Source organism: Alligator mississippiensis, chromosome 1 (assembly GCF_030867095.1).
Source record: "Alligator mississippiensis isolate rAllMis1 chromosome 1, rAllMis1, whole genome shotgun sequence".
NCBI classification, from domain to species: domain Eukaryota; kingdom Metazoa; phylum Chordata; order Crocodylia; family Alligatoridae; genus Alligator; species Alligator mississippiensis.
Window position 1 is genome coordinate 420,460,311 of NC_081824.1, and position 21,611 is coordinate 420,481,921.

The window sequence follows — 21,611 nt, forward strand, 5'->3', positions numbered from 1 at the left end:
AAATTATAAAGCATTAAAGGAAAACAAAATTCGATGGTTGTACTGACAGAATATTCCAAATCTAAAATTTCAACACTGGCCTCTTTAGGCTATAAGGAATCTCTTTTTACAACCTGGATTCCTTTCCCTGTAGAGGAAATGAAAGATGTCAGCTGTTATGTGATGGGTCCTATCTCGGATAGAGCACAAGTCTGATGAGGGAAATTCCATATGTAATTCTGTTCCTCTCTTGATTGACATGATAAGATGTGCTCTGTACTTCTCTAGTTAAATTTTACATTTGTTAAGTACCTTACCAGCTGACTGACTGGATAACAGATTCTGCGTGTATTATTTTGCCTAAAAAGGACACTTTAAACCGTGGAGTAAATTTTTCCATGTTGTTATGTTGAACTGGACAACATGTTAAAATGCGTATGTATTTGTTTCTGCAGCTTGTTACTAAGCTTCACGTATGGGAATCTGCCTGAGAAAACTGGAAATAATACCTTTTCATTCTACAGATCTAAACCTGCAGACCGTAGTGACAAAAGGGTTTTTTACGGGTTTTATCTTCTTTCCCCTCCTGTTAGCACCGGAGACCAACAGAATTAAGAGAATAAGTTGGATTTGACTCTTTTTTTTGTTTTCAGTATAATGGGTGACAAAGGCCTAGTTTACACTTTCATATTTTGCTCACAATAAAGTTACAGCAGGAGGGGAATATGGAATTACCCCTACCGGCTAACATTGTTGTGCCAGTAGAAATCCTAGTGTAATTGGAGTTATACCTGCAAAAAAACTGCTGACCAAGATAGCTCATTTGATTCTTGGAACTCTTCTGCCAGTAAAGGCTGTGTCTCCACCATGAAGGATTTGCTGATACAGGTGTCCCGGTAATCCCATCTAGTGTAGAAAAGGCCTAAGTTTCACTTAGTATTCTCAGTGCAACCGAGGGCATAATTTTAACCTGGAGGACATTAATCACTGGTGAAGTTGCACAAACAGGAGAGTTCCCAGCTGGAGTTTCAAAACCCAGAGTAAGTTTGCAGAATAAATATTTTGTAAATTGGGCACATTTGAGTTGGAAGCTGAATCATGGGGCTTCTTCCCACTCCTGTTTTTAATTGGGCTGTAAGGGATGTTAACTGTCATGATCCTGAACTGTAGCATGGGCAAAGAAACAAATATTCCTAACATTAAATGTGACTAGAAGCAAGTGGTTTTCCCTTGTCCATACTAGTGCAGGGCTGTCCATCTAGCAGCCCAGGGACTGCATGCAGCCTGCAAGGGGTTAAGTTGCAGCTCCCTAGGCTCCTGCTTGGCCACTGCTCCCTGCTTCACTGTGGTTGCAGCAGGAACTGGAGCCTCCAGGCTCCCCCTCCCTGCCCTGGCTTCTGCTTCTTGCTCTCCCTCAACAGCCCCCCCACCCCCACCCCCATCAGGGGACAGGGCAATGCAGAACAGCACAGGGAGCTGTAGATGAGTGTGGCCTGTGTGGTACAGTATTGGGAGGGGGGGGCAGAGAGGCTTGCAGTGCAATAGTTGGGGGGAAGGAGGTGGCAGCAGGGAGGGTGTTTGCATGGTGTGGGCCCATTACTCACCCTGACAACACATGAGAAAGCAGCCCCTGCTGGTATGGCCTGCAGGGCATTTGGCCCCCAGCCACTTAGAAGTTGGACAGCCCTGCTATAGTATGATTTGGTTAGTCAGCACATTACAATGCAGTTCATAACTGTAGTTTTCTACTTGATCTTCTCAGGCCAGCCACAGCTCTGATGAAGCTCCAAGGTTGTGAATCTTAGTCCCAAATGATAGATGCATTCTGTCAACCAGGAGCGTGCATATTGTGCTTGCCAACTCATTCGATTACTTCCCCCAGACTGCCAGTGTCATGTGTCTTGCCCAGGTTAAGCCTCAGCTAACTCACCCTTATAAATTATGATTACAGAAAGCCCCTGGGTTCCACTACAATATCTGAGTCTAGAATATAAAGCTGGGTGGTATCAGGATTACTGAACATGCTGAAATGCAAGTTTGCTCATTAAGTCTTGTTGTAGACATGTGCATACATGGAATAAGAAAGGAGAAAAGTAGTGCAACAATTTCCCACACAAATCCTTTTCCTTTAAAATGAGGTAGGGTCTAGGGGAAGGAGAGTGTTTCAAAGTCCAAACTTGTTAATTGTCACGTCTAGAAACATGCATAATCTCTACCCAAATCATGCCAATGTCATTGATCACTGGAATTTGCCCAAAATGTTTTTACTGTCATTCAAGCTGGATAGCAATGTGCATGTGCTGACATTTCATTAATTGTTTTGTATAGAGTGATAACATTTTCAACAGTTCTTAGATGATCATTGAACTCTGTTAACTATGCTGATCTAATTTACAGAATACCATTTTTAGACCTGCTACTACAGTAAAATTCATCAGACATTTAAATGTTCCATGGCTCTTTAAAGTTTTTAGTCCACTAAGCAAGTGATTAGTATTATATGACATACCGAAGTAAAAATCAGGTCCAGAGCTAATCAAGGGTAAATACAACTTTTTTTGCTTGCAGATTTAAAATGTCAGAAAAAACCCCCAAGTAATACAAATATAAATGCTTTAGTAAAAAAAAAAAAAAAAAGAGGGAGGTAGTTGGCCATGTTAATCTCAAGTCAGGCAGAAGGCAGGGTAGATGTGCATCTTATGGACTGACTAAATCAGAGGTGCATAGCATAAGCTTCTGTAAGCAGCAAACTTGTGAAATCTTAGTAAAAGAAATTATTAAATAAGTAATTACATTGGTTTAATAAAATAATACCCAGTGCTTTTTTTAATGAAACCATACAAAATAACAAAGTTACTTGGAACCAATTTGACACATTTAGACAAAAAAAATCCTCTACTGTCTTAACTTTTTCTGGTAGCCCAACAGATTTTGTTTTCCTACCCCAAAGATAGCATTATTAAGAGGATCTAAGTTATACAGCCAAAAACTATACACATTATTGTAACCCAGTGTTTTTTATAGTTAATTTAACTCTACTGCCTCTGTTTTTTTTATTGCAGCACAGGGTGGTATCATTAGCTCCATGTCAACCTGTATGCACAGGGTAGCTGAGTTACAGTTGCTGGGGGAACCATACGTTTAAATGTCCTCTTCTAGTGCATGGATTAGGCAAAGGATGGGTATTTAGTCAAAGGACCAGTGCTGAATGCCTTGGTTTTAAAGGACAGTAGCTGTCTATACCTGGATATATATGTCCCAGTATTTTGTTAATAAGTATAATTTTATAAAATACATTTCAGTCATGTAGGCTTTTCTCTGAAGGGAGGGTAATTTGGAATGGAAAGAGAGAAATAGCTTCTGCAACTTAGCTGGTAACCTACAAAGGTCTGTCCCTCTAACTTGTTCTTGGCCACACTTCTGCCAACTGCTGTGAAAATACTAGAAGAAGCAGAGGTAACATTCTGGGCTGTGCCTCTAAGAAGCATAACGCTCCGTTTGCAGCCCACAGTGAATGAAAGCTTCAAGTGACTTCAAGTTGCACCTGTATTCTTCTGATTCTGAGCTGTTTTAGAACTTAGAGAGGGCCTCAGTCTAACTAAGAAAGAAATTAATGCAAAACACTCATTAAGCAGTTTACTGCTATGAAATAGGGAAACTAAAGAATTAACAATATGTACATAATGAAAAGAGCAGCATTTTAAATAAAATATGATTTATATCCATCTTCTCAGGAGCATGTGAGACCATTCATTAGTTTCATATGCCAAATGTTAAGTAAAAATGACAAGATGAGGTTTGCCAAAGTGTGTTTTTAGAGACCTGATCACCTCTAAGATCAAGTAAAGTTCAAGTAATGCTATTTTAAAGCAATGCTTTAAAATAGTGTCCTTACTTACATATTTAATTCCTTCCCCAAACCTTCAACAGTCTTTTCCCTTTCTTCATATAGATTCATGTGTAGATTTAAATTTAATAATGCACTTGATATGAAAGAATGATAATGTACATCTGACGTGAACAGCTGAAGACGTGATGCTGTTCTAAATAGCTACATTTTTTCTTAAGTTACTTAAGCTAGTTATATTACTAGGGACCCATGTAAATTGTGGCAAAGCAAAGGATTTTTTGCAGCCTGCTCGCATCACACAGCTGATTTTGTAGGCATTTCACAGCTGTCCCACCCCTCACCACTGATTGGCAGAAGGCACCTTCACTCAGTCTGTCCCTACCATTTTTTTTGCCCTGCCCCTCACTGCTGATTGGCAAGGGCACCTTCACACGGTATACACCATTACCACTTTTTTTGTTGTTGAAATTGCAGCCAGTGTTGGATTTCCCAACAATTATGGACAATGCTGTTTTTTGCAGTCTCTGCAAAAACCACAACTTAGGTAGGTCTCTATATTTTACATGCTGGAAGAGAAATGCTGCTGGTCTGTTAGAATGACACAGAAATTAACAGTTGACTTAAGTGCTGAGTGCTTATATTTTTGTTCTTGATCAATTTTTCTTAAATGTTTACAGGTGAATTAAAATTCAATTACATAAACGGGAAGTCAGAATATTTTGAATTTGGTGCTAGCTAGCTAGCTAGATAGATAGATAGATAGATAGATAGATAGATAATACTAAGTTTTAATATTAATTTATTAGAGATTTATGGCAGCTAAAGATGGAATCCTACAGACCTGAGCATCTAAATCCAAAATTGATCCCAAAAAGCCCTGTTCAGCTACCACTTAATTGTGGAAGTGCCTTGCTACTTGGTCTTGTTCTGCCTGGAAGTATATTCATGTGCAGGTTCTCAACAGTATACCAGTTTGGCAGACACTTAGCCTGAGCCCAGCCAGGATCTAGAAAGTAGACAGTGGAAAGAGCAGGTCCCTTGAGGTGCTTAATATAGTCATCTGTTTCCCAACACCTCTATCAAACGCTGACAGGGTAGAGCTTTTCAAGAAAAGAGAGAGTTCCCACCTTTTATAGATATAGCCTCATTCTTGGAGTCTTTGCCCAGGAAGTGAAAGATCTGGGTGCAATGCCCTCTTCTGCCTAAGCTTTTTTAAATCCCCGTCTCCCACTTCTTTGGAAAGTGCTTTGACCACTAAACCATAAAGTATTTTGGCTCAAGGTACACTCCATCTTCCTGTGTGGTTATGCTGTTGTGCTGAAAGAACTCCCCAAGATTAACCGGGCCATAGACAGAAAACAAGAGTGAGCTTAACTAGTGTCAAGGTTAGGGCACTCACCAGTACAGTAGGTTCCTGGGTTCCAGTATTGTTTCTGTGTTTTATTCAATAACTTTTTAACATAAAGTAAGGAAACAGTCTTGGGATCAGGGACTGGAACTTGGGGCTCAGCTCAGCTCTGCTCTGTTCTGCTTAGCAAGTATCCTAGCCATTAGGCTGCAGTTATCTTCTTGTCCTCTGTGGGTCATTTAATCTTGTATATTTTGCAACATAGAGGAGCAGCTTCAACAGTAGGTGTGGCAAGAATGCTGCCAATCACAAAATAAATAGCCTGGTTAGGAATGTGGGAAAATTAGATCCCCAAGGTCTGATACCTATGTGTCTCACTTGATAGATAAGTGCTCTTACCACTAACCTGTTGTATAAAGGTCCCCTCACCCCCTGCCCTCCACCACCACTGCTTCTCCCCATTTTAAGGGAAATGAGTAAGTCTTGCTCTATACTATTAAAGAATGGTTGTGGGAGCCAATCCTTAAGAGGTTTCAAGCAGCATAAGGAGTGGGCAACATTTTTGAGCAGAGTACCAAAAACATCCCAGCCTCAACTTGTAAGATGTTGGTGTGCCAGAGGCAGATGGCAGAGGAGCAGCAAAGGGCCTGATCCTTGTTGTGGTAGTGCATCTCAGGCCCCTTCCCCACCATCTGCCCAGAAGCATGCATGCAACAGCCTCCATCAGTGAGCCAGTCTGGAGCTCCACAGACCTCAGTGCAGCAGCTTGCCACCTCCCTGCTGCCTACTGTGAGCAGCCAGGCTTCATACTCTGTCTGTCTCATTTAATGTGTGGAGCTAGATCAAAAGTTGATAAGCAGAAGGCAAATCAAGTACCAGGCAACAAGAAAAGAAACTTTAAAACCTTCCTTCTGGGAAGCTGGAATGTCAGGACCTTGTATCCTGGCGTGAATAACAATTTACAGATGATGGACAATGTCCAGAAGACCATACTGATTGATTGAGAGCTGCAAAAACTTAACATCAACATTTCATCCTTGCAGGAGACAAGATTGGCCAATTTAGGCTCCATTCATGAGGCCTACTACACCTTCTTCTGTGAAGGGAGGAGCACAAAAGATACTTGGATACATGGGGTTGGATTTGAAAACTGCAACAGGTTGGTCAAAACCATCGAGACCCCCCACTAGAACTTCAGATCACATCATCTCACTCTGACTACAGTCAGCTGATGGTTTTGTTAACATCATTAGTGCCTGTGCACCAACTTTACAGGCAAGTTCAGATGATAAAGATAATTTCTGTGATGCTTTGCACCAAGTCATTGAATGCTTACCATCAAACGAGAGGCTTCTTCTCCTAGGGGACAAGGGATGCAGATCACAACTCTTGTCCAACCTGCCTGGGACATCATGGCATCAGGAAAATGAATGAAAATGACCAATGTTTTCTTGAACGCTGCACCTTAAACTACCTGTATATCACTAACACCTACTTTGTGGGCAGAGCCTCAAAAAATATCATGAAGACACCTGTGATCTGGCCACTGGCACCAATTAGACCTTGTGATCACCAGGAGGAAAAACCTTCCCAGTGTGCTACACACCCACACGTCTCACGGTACAGTTTGTGACACAGACCACTCCGTTATTGTCAGCAAAGTGAAATTAATACCAAAAAAACTGCATAAACTCAAACACAAAAGTCAACCAAGAATTAATATACACACCACAAAAGTTCAAAGCAAGTGCCTCAACTTTCAAAGGACCTTTGAGCTAGCTATGTCTATGAAAGCAACACCTGCAAATACTGCCGGAACTTGGAGTGAGCTAAAAGCAGCCATCCAGGAAACAGCCACAGAAGTATTTAGGAAAAATAAATAAAGAGTGGTTCGAGGCACACTCAGAAGAGATACTACCACTTGTTGAGGCCAAGAATGCAGCCTATCTGAAACGCAATCAGAATCAAACAGAAAATTCCAAGGCTAAGCTGAAGCATGCCAGGGCAATGGTGCAGAAAACAGCCAGACACTGTGCAAACCAGTACTGGACTGACCTATGTCAAGAGAGGCAGTTTGCTTCAGACATAGGAAACCTGTGAGTTGTGTGATGGCCTAAAGAAAGCCTTTGGCCCAACTGTCACTAAAGTCGTCACCCCCCCTCCCCCCTCCAAGTCTCAAGATGGCAAAGTAAAAATCAGTGATAAGATCAAGCAGATGTCACGCTGGGTCGAACATTATGAGCTTTACTCCCATGAAACAGACATTTCAGAAGATGTACTGGATCAACTTCCAACTCTAAGTATACTGGCACAGCTAGACAGAGACTACAGCTGAAGAACTTAGCAAGGCCATAGACTCTAGCAAGTGGAAAAGCACCAGGGAAGGATGACATGCCAGGTGAGATTCTCAAATATGGGAAGGCTAGCTTGCTACCCCATCTTCATTAACACTTAGTGTGCTGCTGGAAGGATGGTTATGTACTCCAGGACGTGTGATGCAAGCATCATCACTCTCTACAAGAACAAGGGAGACGAGGGTGACTGTAACAGCTATAGGGACATTTCTCTCCTCAGTATCACAGGCAAGGCTTTTTCCCAGACATCCTGAAATGCTTGCAACAACTTGCTGACCATGTCTACCCAGAATCACAGTGTGGATTCAGAGCAGGGAGATCAACAGTGAACATGTTATTCTCCTTACACCAACTGCAAGACAAATGCAGAATAAAGTAAGCCACTGTAATTAGCATTTGTTGACCTGACAAAAGCCTTTGACATGGTTAGCAGAACAGGTTTGTTCAAGATCCTGGTAAAAATTGGATTCCCCCCCCTGCCCCCACATTACTCAGGATGATCCGTTCCTTCCATGAAAGCATGCAGGCCACAGTTCAGTGTGATGTTTCAACTTCTGACAGGTTTGAGATAAACAGTGGAGTGAAGCAGGATTGTGTTCAGGCACCCACACTCTTTGGGATCTTTTTTATGCTGCTCAGCTGTGTTTTTGATAGCTTGAAGGAAGGCATATACCTTCACACAAGATCAGATGCCAAACTAAATGTGCATATTGGAAAGGCTGCTACCACTTTCATTAAGCTCTTTAGATGTGTCTGGAACAATACAAAACTTAAAATCAAAACTAAGCTGCTTGTGTACAAAGCTGCATCTTCAGTGTCCTAATGTGTAGCAGTGAGACATGATCAACATATGCATATCAAGAAAAGAAGCTGAACAACTTCCACCCAGCCTGTCAATGGTGCATCCTTGACATCAAGTGGCAAGACAGAACAACCACCACAGAGGTCATTGCCAAAACAACCTGCCAACCATCAGTGCACTACTTAAACAGCGGTGCGTAAACTGGCCTACCCATCTCCACAGGATGGAAGATAGGTGCATCCTGAAAGACCTCCTATATGGGCAAATTGCAGGTTGAAAGAGAAGAGTAGGGCACCCAAAACTGTACTTCAAAGATGTCTGCAAGCAGGACATGAAGGCTTTTGGAATCAACCCAAATCTTTGAGAGGGCATAGCAGGAAACAGGACAAAGTGGGCGCTCCCTTCTCAATTATGGAGTACAACATCACGATGAGAAATGATTACTCAAATTACAGTAAATGTGACTGAAGCAACCAGCCTGTCAGTACAGTAGCCCCTAATGCTATGTATACCTATGACTACTGTGGCAGTACCTGCAAGTCTGACGTCAGTCTCTACAGACTCAAGAGAAAATGCACCACCCGTTAGTAGGATAGCTGCAATATCCGCTGTCACTCACTGATGAACAGATGCCATCTAGCCCTAGAGGCACCTAAACCCAAACCCTGTTTGACCTGAAAGTTCTGTAGATACTTACATTTCTGCTTGTGCATATGCCCATGACTGCAGCTTCGTGTCCAGCTCCTGCCTAAATCCAAGTGGGATTCAGAAACTAGGCAGGGCCCTTAAGCAGAAAGGAATGTAAGCTTTATGGAGCCAGAAGAGTGATTTTTAAGAGGGAAATCTCTACAGCCTATATCAATGAGCACACTAGCCTTGGAGGCAGGGACCTGAATTCCAATTTTTGTTTCCAAAACTGTTTCTGTTTTCATCCAGGGTCTGTTTTAATATAAAATATATAAGCCAACCTTGGAGCAAAGACTAGAATTCAGGACCCCTCACCGCCCTGCCTTCTACCATAGTTCCCTCATCAGTAGGCTACAGAGTCATCTTTCTTCTTGTTTACTCTCTCACCTCTTCCCACGGCCTTTAAAACATGGTAGCAAGTCCTGGTCAATCCTTTCAAAGAATATATGTAGTCACATACCTTTCAGGGAAAGGATTTTAGGCTTGATATCCTAATAAGTGTATGAAAGCTTGTGCTTCTAGTCCAGTCTTCTATGCTGAAGTTCCAGAGAGAACCACAGCCCTGTGTTCAGCATTTCTAAATGTCTACCTTTAGGCAGATTCCTGTTTCGTATGCAGGCTTTGTTGATCAACCTTTTGAGGCACCTAACTCTCACCATGCCCTGTACAGGGAAGATAGGGGCCTCACTCTAGGCTTAGGATGAGGTTTGGGGCCAGGCATCTATAAATCAAGCATTGATTTATGTATAGGCACTGAGGTGATCTTTCTAGATATAGCTCTTAAGATTATCACTGAAAAGAGAGATTAATGGAGCTCATTGATACCAATAAGAGCTATGGATATGTGGCACTAGTGAAAATCAGGCCTGAGGAATTGAGCAGATTAATTTTGTTGCCCAAATGGGAAGAAGAAATGAGTGATGTTTTTAAAATATTTAGTAAGAGGTTTATTACTGCTAAATAAAGCACTATGTGAATTTGGCCAGTAACTACCCTCCTGGCTTACAATTTTCTCTGCTGTTCTAATGTTAGTTTTCTTGTGAGCAGAGCCTTCCGGGAAGAATTATAGACTTGATAACTGTAAGTCAGTTGTTAATATGCTCCCCCAGCTGTTCCTCTGTCCCCACTATTTCTCTGTGCTTCCTCAGATCACTTCTATGCTTCAACATTGATTTTGCTTTTACTCGAAGAAAGCCGGGAGGGAGTATCAAGTCAGCATAAGGTTGCATCAAGAAATGCATAAAGGGTTTCAGGCACAGTGGAAACCTGAGAAAGCATTAAAGATGTAGGGTTCTGTTGCATACACTATATGGCTCCAGGCTTTAAAAAAGTCTGAATCTTTATGGAGACCAAATGGGAAGTCTATGCTAGTGTGAGCATTGTCTGACATGTACACTGAAAGAAAGGATGCAGTGAAGTATTGTAATCTGTACCCTGGCTGGTTCCTGAATCATTCAGCTATATAATTACATGACCTTTCATCTGCATCTGACCTTCAGAGTGTAGCAGCATAGACTTCAGAACTGTATACTGAGTTATACCAGGCTAAAAATTAATGCCATGGCAGTCTGTCTTCTGAAAATGAATATCAGTGGGAGGGTTTTATTATTATTATTTCTACTCCAGGGCATTTGATGTGGAACTTCTTTACATTGCTCAGCGCTTGAAAATACCTATAGCAGAAGTTGCTGTCAACTGGACTGAAATTGAAGGCAAGTACATTTTTGACACTCTAGGTGTTGATGGGTGTGTGATCCAGAAAGGAATACCTGGGTATCATTCTTCTGTAAATCAAATACTTCACCCAGACTGAAGGGCAGAACCTTTTTCACTGAACTTTCTTCTTACATCTACACTGTTGTCTATGAAAGCTTATGCCTCTCTCAACCAGTTAGTCTCTTAAATTCTACCCCGCAACCATCCAGTTGTGAAGGAAGGCATGTAAAGCTGGCCAACTTCGCAGTAGGCCCCACCTCCAACCTTCTTTCCTTGCGATGGCTCCAAAGCTCTTGCTGTACCTCAGGCATCCCATTACACTTTGCTTCAGGTTTCTTATAATGCCCTTTTTTTTTTTTTTTTTTTGTGGGGAGGGAGCACTCTGTTATAAGCATTGGCTCCAGATTTTCCGTTCACCATGGAAAAACGCAGTAAACCTGGATTTTCTAATTTTAAGGAGAAGAACCTGAATTTTCTCCTGTAAAGGAGAAAAACGTGGAAAATGGTATGTTTCCCCTTGCAGGCTGGCAGTTTTCCAGCCTGCAAGAGGCTGGAGGGAATGGAAAGAGGGTGGTCAGGCAGGGGTACCATATGCATGTGCATACATGCAAATGGCACACAAGTAAATCCAGGGGTGGGGAGGGGTGGAATTGAGGCCCCAAGAGGGAGGGAGGGAGGAAGGGAGGCAGGGCTGGGGCTGCTGCCCAGCCAGGGTGGTGCATGGGGCTTGCGACCTGAGGTCATATGTGGCCGCAGGGCCTGGACAAGGAGCGGGATGGGGTTGGGGGTGGCAGCGATGAGGGAGAGGTTGTCTCCCTGCCACTGCATAGACTCCCGGGAGAGGCATGATGGACACGTGCCCCCTAGTTTTGTGCTCAGGCAAGATGGGGCCAGGCTGCTGCCTGCAGGCTCAGGCTCCCTGCCCTGCTGTCCTCCCCCTGGGGTCTCTGCAGCCCAGTGGATGGGACCCAGCACAGAAGGGCAGAGTGGAGCAGGGAAGTTCAGTGCTGCCGCCGCAAACCCCACAGCACCACACTGCCCACCCAACGGCAGCAGGCATGGCAGCATGGAGTATTGCCCCCTACTGCTGCCAGGCAGGTAGGGGGCCACCTCACTATGGCAGTGCGGAGTTCCCAGTGGCGCCACAAGCCTCCCCGCCTGGCCCTCCTCTGCGCTGTGCTGAGTCTTGCCCACCAGGCTGTAGAAGCCCTGGGAGAGGGCAGCAGGGCAGAGAGCGTGAACCCGTAGTAGGCAGCCTGCACCTGCCCCTCCACGGGCTCTGCTCTGATTGTTCCACCTGTGGGGGAGAGGGAGCCAGGCTCCATGCTTTGCTCTGCCACAGCAGCTGCTGCCTTCCACGGGCAGCAGCTGGGGCTCGGAGGCTGCTGCTGGGGGGCAGGGGGCTGCAGACCCAGGTTCCTGCCCGTAGCCCTGGTGGCTGGGGACCCCCTCCAGCGCTGCTGGGGGGGCTGTGGGTGTTGAGTGAAGGGCACCAGCAGGGCCAGGGAGCTATAGGTGGGGAGTGAGGGACACCAGCATGGTTGGGAGGCTGTGACTTGGGAGTAAGGGGCCTGGACCTGAATCCTGGTGAGTGAAGAGGGCAGGGGGAGCTCTGATTTTCCACGATAAACCCAAAATCAAATGTCGAATTTTATATGCATTTAGAATTTATTTTATTATAGTGATTGAGACAATGGTAGGCTTCCAAAATTGCTTTAAAATTGTAAATATATCAATAAAACATTGTGTTCAACAAAACCTGTATCTATAATGGCGTTTCATTTTAATTGCAGATTTTGGGTTTTTTATCAAAGAAAACCAGAGTCACTGCTTCTGAGACACTAAGCTCATTTTACCTAGCATGACTTCCATCCCTACTAAGGAAGCTTTAGTTAAACTTGGAATTTAACGTACTTAGACACTAATGGGTTTGTAATAGTACTCCTAAGACAGAGATATTAAGCCATGTAAGTCTGAAATCAGGCAGCAGGCAGGCTAGAGTGGCACCTTAGAGATTAATTCATTCAGACAGGCATGTGTTTTCATAGGTGACAGCCTACTTTGCCAGCTGCTATGAATGGCTGTCACCTACAAAACCTTATACCACTCCAAACAAGTTAGTCTCTAAAGTTCTTGAGAAAGATATGCACGCACTGTCTTTCCTGAGGTACTTGCTTGTATTTGCTGGAAAAAAGTTTTATCTCTGAGTCAGCAGTGAGATTGCATACATACTTTATTATACCTTCGACTGAGTTACTCTGCTATTTCTGACCTAAAATTGTGCCCTGCTCTTGCTATAATTGCAAATATAAATTAAATATAATGAAGCACTAATTTTTCCACTAAAGTTTTTTTTATTGAAACTAAGATCTAAATCATACTGAATAAGCTGAGAATGGTCACAACCATTTCAATGCTATATTGTCAGTGCTAACTTTTATGCTTTTTCCTATTATTATTGTGTGTCTGATTTTTCTCTTTCATTTATCATAGGTTCTAAGCTGGTTCCCTTTTGGAGCTGGCTGCAGATGGGCAGGGATCTTCTTTTTATACGACTACGGTATTTGACTGGTGCCTGGCAGCTTGAAACAAGGAAATATAATTAAGTTATATACATTCTCCAAATGCATTATAATGCGTAATGGAACGTGAAAGTGGTTTCAATGAAGTGAAATGTTGAGGAAAGCTGAGGTAACTCTTATGTACTGCATTTTTATAATATTTTATAACATTGCCAACGCTAGCAAGTTTCTGAGCTGTTCTGAAAGAAAGGACGTCTTCAAAAAGAAGAGTTTTTGCATTTTGGCATCAGTTGCCTTTTATTAGCAGCTTTAAATTTCTTATGTTAACTCACCCAAATAAAGAGACAATCATCTCATTGTACATGTAGAATTCCTATTACTGCAATGGAATTGCACACACATTGAAAGGACCATATCTTATGAAGTGCAATGTTCTATCATGTCTGTTTTGGATGACCAAAGCCAAATATTTCTGTTGTAGCTGAAAATACATAGATGAGTGCCAACAGGGAACAGATAAGAATGATATTATATGTATTTAGTTTAATCATGGTTGCTACTATAAAAGTAATGCGCTTAAAGCAGTTTCAAAAACTATTGACAACCTTCTGACATTCCATTTGTTCTTGTCTGCAATATAAATAGTTTGTCCGAGCTCTTAGTTCATATTGTCTCCACTGACTGTAGAAGTCCCAAAAGAAAGCATGATTCATTTTAAAATGTTGTCTCATTCATTTGATTTGTCCTTTCAGACAGATACTGTGAGTACTGAAACTTCCACCTGTGGTAGCAAGGATAGGGAAAAGTAGTTTTGGGTGTAAAAGAATGATATCTAGGGTTAGAGAGGACTGTACATTGTGTGGTCACCTTTTTGTTATGAATTTCCAACTAGGTTTATAAAGACCTTTTAGAGGTAGGTTTTCTACTGATAAAATGCCTTAACCTCTCTTGGAACATAACTTTAAAGTGGAGCTGCCAAACATATTCATTTGAAAATTGTAGTAATTTCTCTACTTTGGAAAAATCTATTGAGCATAAACTTGTTTAAAGCAAAGAAAATGGGAGTACATAATTATACCCACAACTATTTTTAAGCTAGACTCTGTCTTTTCTCCCTTTATAAAGTGTTATACTATTTGGTGGTTCTGTTTCTGTTAGAGTTACCTCAGTTTTCTGTATGGTGAAGCAGAAATTAAATGAATTCTTAATAAATGCATTCAGTTTTACTTTGGAGTCTTCATGTTCTTTGGTATTCTGTGCATCTCTGGCACTTATGGAAAAACATGATGTAACTGGTTGTTGCAGTAATTGGAATACAGAAGTAGCTGCTTGGTTCTGGTAAGTGACTGTTGTAGGTAGCGCTGGTATCATTGCCTACCTGTTACTAAGTCGTGAAGGGATGCAGCTGAACTGTGTGCATGCCATTCCCCCAGAGCAGGTGAGCATTTCCTGATTTATAGCTAAAGGCTGAGTGCTAGAAGTGGGAGCAGGAAGTCTGCATCTCATGTTTCCAGTGATCTGCAGGCAGCATAGAGAAGGACAGTATCTGATTGCTAATACCATATTTGCTCAAATACAAGATGAGGGGGTTTTTTCTCCCATCAGCATGGGGAGGAAAGCCCCTCATCTTACATTTGCATATAAGGAAACCTCATTAAAAACATTGTTTACCATTAAAGTGCTGCCAAAAGCAGCATGTGCTCAGTAATGGAAACCAACTATGAAGTTGATTAAATGCAACCAATACTGAGCATGACTGTAAACCATGTGGCCCACATGCTGATGGCATCCTTTTTTGTGTGGCCTTTAAAAAGCAAACAAAAAAAAAACGAGGCAGGTGTTCCCTCGGGAGAGAACAAGCACCGGGCCTGGAAGTACTTGCAATACTAGACTGACACCCAGAGAGGCCAGAGCAAGCTCCAACACCCTTCCCTGATGTCAAAAATGCTGATGGGAACCTTTTTGGTCCTTAAAAAAATGGGTGGGTGTTCCCTACACTGGGTCTAGAGGTACTGCAATACCAGGCCAGCACCAGGAGGGCCAGAACCAGCCCTGACATCTTCCCCTTTATGCCAAAAATGATCTTAGCCAAAAGGCAGAGATACTGATGGGAACCTAATTTTTTTGTATTCCAGTTTAGCCAAATCAGTTCCAAATTGTCTCGACTGAATAAAACTCAATCATTCAAACACCGTATGTGGCACTACAATCAGCAAGTATCCTCCACCCCAGACTTTTCAGCCTGAGGCTTCATATGCTCCCAAATCTATTGGCAGGCATCATACATGCAGGCTGAAGCCTGGATGATTTGGGGTTTGGATGCCCCCGAGTCTCACTTACCCTTAGCCAACAGCCACAGGAGCAAGCTAAGATAGGTTAGTACAGCCTTTTTTTTTTTTTTTTTTTAATTAAAATCTCTCTCTTCCCGCATATATTTAGGTATATATGCATCCTCTATCATAGACTTCCATTGCACCTTTTCTTTTCCAAACCACTTTAATAAAACCGCACACCCATTACAGTAACTGCACCCGTTCCCATGTGTGCAGCCTATTTGAATAAAATACATGGTGTGTAGTGCCCATTAAGTATACTGCCCATTAAACGCAGTCCCCCACATTGCTGACTCTTTTTAACGTCATGGTGAGCTACTACATTGAATATATTTTTACTTACTCTTCACTCCCACAGTGAGCTGTGCCTTTCTTTCCCATTTCCAGTGATTCCTGTTTCTTCACCAGCCTTAAATGTCTAGTAGATATCACCAAACGGGACCCCAAGCAGTTTACCCAGTATTGCTCTGTCCCCTCTCTCAGCCTGTCACATATGTTTAGTGTAATTCCACCCTCCATGAGGTGAAGCCAGGTGAGGGTGCTGTGCACCTTACCTGCATATACATTTTTGGAGGATCCCATGGCTCATGATAAAAGCGCCTGGTTTTAATCTAATTATTAGGGGGTCATCTTATAGTCAGGGTGATCTTGTACTCAAGCAAATATGGTATTAATATCAATATTTAGAGGATAAAAACCAGGCTGAGGGAAGAAAAGAAATAGGTTAGGACTGGAGGGAAAGGAGGAAAAATTGAAGACCTATCAGGGGAAGGAAGAGTCTTGAACTGGAAGCCAGATGGGGGCTTGCGACAGAAGCAGAGACACTGAAGGCACTGAGGTTGCATGAGGTGCTGGGGAGAATGGAGGAGACTTGAACTGTCTGACAACGGAGGGTGGGGGGGACCAAAAGCAGGGGAAAGGAGAAGATGGCTAAGATTGTATAAGGCGCTTAGGGAAGAAGACATTTCAGAAATGGAGCAGTGGGGGAGTGGAGAGATTGAGACTGTGAAAAGCAGCCAAAGATAAGGAGAAGATGGAGCTTGGGCAGGAACATTTTGAAGGGGAATGGTGTAGAAGAAGTCAAGCTTGGGGGAAAAGGCAGACTTGAAGTCAGTGGTTTTCAATTGTTTTAGATTCAAGCCCCCCCCCAGTAGACTCAAGGCACCCCTTGGAAAATGCCAATTCTTACGTTTCACTTATTTTTTGACTATGGAAAAATAATAGAGCAATTTTTGAATTTTGAAGAATTCAGAGAACACAATCAGTCAGATTTTTTTAATGCTATGTATTCTGGTTTGAAATCTCTAAGTCTATCTTGCGAATCATGACTGCACACTAAAAATGCTAAAATTACGTGGCATCCTGCAGCACCCCTGAAAGGATCTCAAGGCATGGTGCCATGACGCCCTGGTTGAGAATCAGTGGTCTAAGTCAACTAAGTCTAAGTCAATCTAGTCTCTTTTTATGACCAGGTTATGAAACGCCTAGACACAGGAGGAGGGGTGGATGTCGTATACTTAGACTTCAGGAAGGCCTTCGATACAGTATCCCACCCCATACTGGTGAACAAGTTAAGAGACTGTGACTTGGATGACTACACAGTCCGGTGGGTAGCAAATTGGCTGGAGGGTCGCACCCAGAGAGTCGTGGTGGATGGGTCGGTTTCGACCTGGAAGGGTGTGGGCAGTGGGGTCCCGCAGGGCTTGGTCCTTGGACCGATACTCTTTAATGTCTTCATCAGTGACTTGGACGAGGGAGTGAATGTATTCTGTCCAAGTTTGCAGATGACACAAAGCTATGTGGAGAAGTGGACACGCCGGAGGGCAGGGAACAGCTGCAAGCAGACCTGGACAGGTTGGACAAGTGGGCAGAAAACAACAGAATGCAGTTCAACAAGGAGAAATGCAAAGTGCTGCACCTAGGGAGGAAAAATGTCCAGCACACCTACAGCCTAGGGAATGACCTGCAGGGTGGCATGGAAGTGGAAAGGGATCTTGGAGTCCTAGTGGACTCCAAGATGAACATGAGTCGGCAGTGTGATGAAGCCATCAGAAAAGCCAATGGCACTTTATCGTGCATCAGCAGATGCATGACGAATAGATCCAAGGAGGTGATACTTCCCCTCTATCGGGCACTGGTCAGACCGCAGTTGGAGTACTGCGTGCAATTCTGGGCACCGCACTTCAAGAGGGATGCAGATAACCTGGAGAGGGTCCAGAGAAGGGCCACTCATATGGTTAAGGGTCTGCAGACCAAGCCTACAAGGAGAGACTAGAGAAACTGGACCTTTTCAGCCTCCACAAGAGAAGGTTGAGAGGCAACCTTGTGGCTGCCTATAAGTTCATCACGGGGGCACAGAAGGGAATTGGTGAGTATTTATTCACCAAGGCGCCCCCGGGGGTTACAAGAAATAATGGCCACAAGCTAGCAGAGAGCAGATTTAGATTGGACATTAGGAAGAACTTCTTCACAGTTCAAGTGGCCAAGGTCTGGAATAGGCTACCAAGGGAGGTGGTGCTCTCCCCTACCCTGGGGGTCTTCAAGAGGAGGTTGGATATGCATCTATCTGGGGTCATCTAGACCCAGCACTCTTTCCTGCCTATGCAGGGGGTCGGACTCGATGATCTATTGAGGTCCCTTCCGACCCTAACTTCTATGAATCTATGACTTTATGGACTAGACACATTCCTCTAGCGCCTGGAATGGGTCCAAAGATTCTGAAATCTCAATACTGCTCTGCTTGCAACAGGTTTCTTTGAAACCCCTGGCAAAGTGTTTCTCATCTCCCTCTAGTGCTAGTACACACAGCAGATGAAAACCAGATGCTGTTATCAGTTCCTCCATTGAAGTGGCAGAGGTCCATAAAGTGCATCTGAAAGTTAAAGCCTGCTGATAGTGAGCCATGTGGTTGTCATTCTCATGCCAATCACTGGGGTTTTTTTAGGTTTACCTTTTTAAAAACTGATGAAATCTTGCCCCAAAACCTAAATGGTCTGACCAGTGTTCAAGTTACAAAGTCATTCACTCAAAAGTTAAAAAATACAAGAACTGAGGTTGCCTCTTCAACCTTAATTTGGCATTTTTATGTGCATCTGTTACGATTGTCTTTATATGATTGTGTGCAGTGTTTTCCACAAGATTGCTGTTTGTTCACTGCATAGGTTTGATCTAGGGGTCAGTCAGAGTTGTATAACTGAAACTTTTGGTCTCTTAGACCTCTGCCTCTTGTTGCAGATGTTGCGAAGTGTAGCATGAACAGAATTCTTTCTTCTTTTGAAAGAAGAAAGATTATGGCTTCATGATTTAAAGCAATCAAATGATGCCCTGGGGAACCAGTCCGCCACAGTTCCAACATGACGCTAGGCAAGTCACTCACCCAAAATTTTTCAGATGTGGCGGCTGTGTTCCTCAGTTTATGCATGCCCAGCTTGAGATGCTGGAGTCTGGTTACAAAATTTGTGTGTGTTCACATCTGCTTTCAGCATAGCAAATGCTGTGTAATGCCAAGTATTCTGTAAACTCAGGGCATAGGTATTTCAAATTGTGCATCTAAAGCTAGAGCAGACGTTTGATCAAAATCCCTCTGCATTTATTCTCCATCTGTCAACTGGGGATAATAACCTCTCATTTTGCATGATATTTGTGGAAATAATTTGTTGTTTATAAAAGTGTAGCTGATATGGTGACGAGTGGCATGGAGGAGTCCATCTGGAAATCCATAATTCTGTTGTGAGAACAGAGTTTGAATAGTGTGCAGTAAACAAGACATGAGGCCACGCATTGTACAGATGAGGATAAAGCAGACTATTAAATAGCTGCTCACTACATTATCATTAACCATTTTATGCATTCAGTAAGGCAGAGGTCTGGAAAGAAAAAGTATGTGATTATATAATTATATTGTAACCTAAAAACACAAATGGACCTAAGTACCAAGGCATCAGAGTAAAATCCACAGTCCTGAGTTAGCTATCTAGACTCCTACAGCCATGCATAAAATACTTCTGACCATGTTGAGCTGATGTTGAAGATAAACAATAGGTAGTGTTGATAATGGAGTATGTCCAGGGCTCCAGAGACACCTAAGGTTTAGGGAGCCACCTCCTTTCACTCAAGAGTCACAACCACCATCTGGAGTTAGATGGTTAGGCACCTAAGTCCTTGATTTTAGAAACTATCCAGAGATCAGGTGGAAAAAAGAGCTACTTTCCTCCCTCCTTTTCCAGTAGCTGAATGGTTAGAGCACTCGCTCAGGTGCAGGAGATGGGCTGTGGGCCCTCCTCCGTCTGTTTCAACACACAACACCCACCTCCAGGCTGCAGGCTGTTTTTCAGTTGGGGTGTGCCTAGATCTTCTGTCCATCAGTAACATGTTTGATGGCACTGTCGAGAGATGCAAGTTGCTTGCCCTTCCAGAAGTGTTTGGCCCAATTTGACCTTTCATGGGCCCATATTACTTCAGATAAGTGCATCCTAGATGTGGTAGCTAGTGGATATTTAGTTCAAGTTGCTACTCACTCACAGTGGCCCCCTGTTCCCATCCTTTTTTAGAGTCCTTTCTCATGACAGTCTGCTGTGGGGAGAGACCCACTCCTTGCTTGCAATAAGAATTCCTTCATATATTAGAGGAAAGGGATTTTACAGCTGTTACTTCCTAATTCCAAAGAGAAAGAAAGGGCAGAGACCAATCTTGAACTTAAATCTCAGTACATTCATCTTCAAGTTCAAGATGACCACTCTGGTGAGAATAGTACTGTCATTACAGCAGAGGGACTGGATTCCATTTCTTGATTTGCAGAACTCTTACTACAATGCTGTTACTCCTGATGGTAGTTCAGGACCACTACCAGTTCAATGTCCTACTCTTTGGTGTCTCTACTACTCTAACCCTAACCAAGCTCCTCTTGGTAGTTGCAATGCACCTCCAGAAGTAGGGGATTCTAGTTTACCCTGATCTCTACAAGTTGTTATTAAGATGCACCAGTGCCAACAGTGTTAGAAAATCTTCAGAGCAGTGAACCTTTTCCATTCTCTGTGGTCCCTCCCACACATTACACTTAAGAAGTGATTAATCAATTAATCACATTGTAGGTTGTGACCTGGCCACATGGGCAATCAATTAGTGGTGTGATAAAATGAGGAATAAGCCACAAAGGTATTCTACAAAAAAAAACACTTTGTGGATGGTTGCTGTCAATCATTAATTGAATTTGTGGCCAAGGTTGCCCCCATGGCTGGGAGCCCGAATTAGCTGATGGGACTCCCATCCATGGGAATGCACCATGCACCCTGGCAGGTGAGAGCCTGAAAGTCAGGCTTGGGAGCATGTGTACCCCACAGCTGGGAGCCCCATCAGCTGTGGGTGCTTGCTCCGTGCTGGTGCAGGGGAAGTCCAAGATCATGATCCCAGGCTTCACCTGCACCAGCAGTAAGGCATGATAAGATCTGATGTGTGATCCCACTATCACACCTCCTGCCATGCATGTGTGGCATGGCAGGAAGTGCAATTGTGTGAATTGTGCATGAGATTCCATCATGCCTTTACCTGCACATCTAGAGGGGGCCCATGGCTACTTGTCAGTTACACAGTATGTCGTTAACTTGTGGAACTCTGCCACTGCAAAAACAACATACTGGGCTCAGTAGTCCTATAGTCTGATCCCATGTGGTGTTTTTATGTTAATCAGAACTGAAATTTAGTTCTAACACAGATCACTGAGCTTACCTGTGATCCATATCGACAAAGGCCTGCCTTCTGCAAAATTGCTTTCAAATCATAGAATTACAGAGCTTATTTTTGTGCTGTCATTGTCTGGTGAGGAGAGTAGGGACTTTCTTATCCCTTCCTGAGCAGAGGGTATTCTGTACCTTTGTGACAGTACATGCAAGACTTCATCTCAGGGGTCTTCAGGCCTGGCGGCATATAATTTTTACCCCCAAGTGAAACTTGCTAGACGTTCCAATCACAGTACCTGAGTCAGTACTTTCCTCATGAATGAGGTGGAAGGACCTGGGCATTGC

General features: G+C 43.2%; 1 protein-coding gene across 1 annotated transcript in view; it reads left to right on the forward strand.

Annotated features, from left to right (window-relative positions):
- Window positions 1-14,484, forward strand: part of ALG5 (ALG5 dolichyl-phosphate beta-glucosyltransferase) — a 47,769-nt gene extending 33,285 nt beyond the window's left edge. The window contains exons 9-10 of the mRNA XM_006267431.4: window positions 10,647-10,732; window positions 13,230-14,484. Coding sequence (XP_006267493.2) covers window positions 10,647-10,732; window positions 13,230-13,342 — 199 coding nt within the window. The 3' untranslated portion in view covers window positions 13,343-14,484. The remainder of the gene's footprint in view (window positions 1-10,646; window positions 10,733-13,229) is intronic.
- Window positions 14,485-21,611: the final 7,127 nt, after the last annotated feature.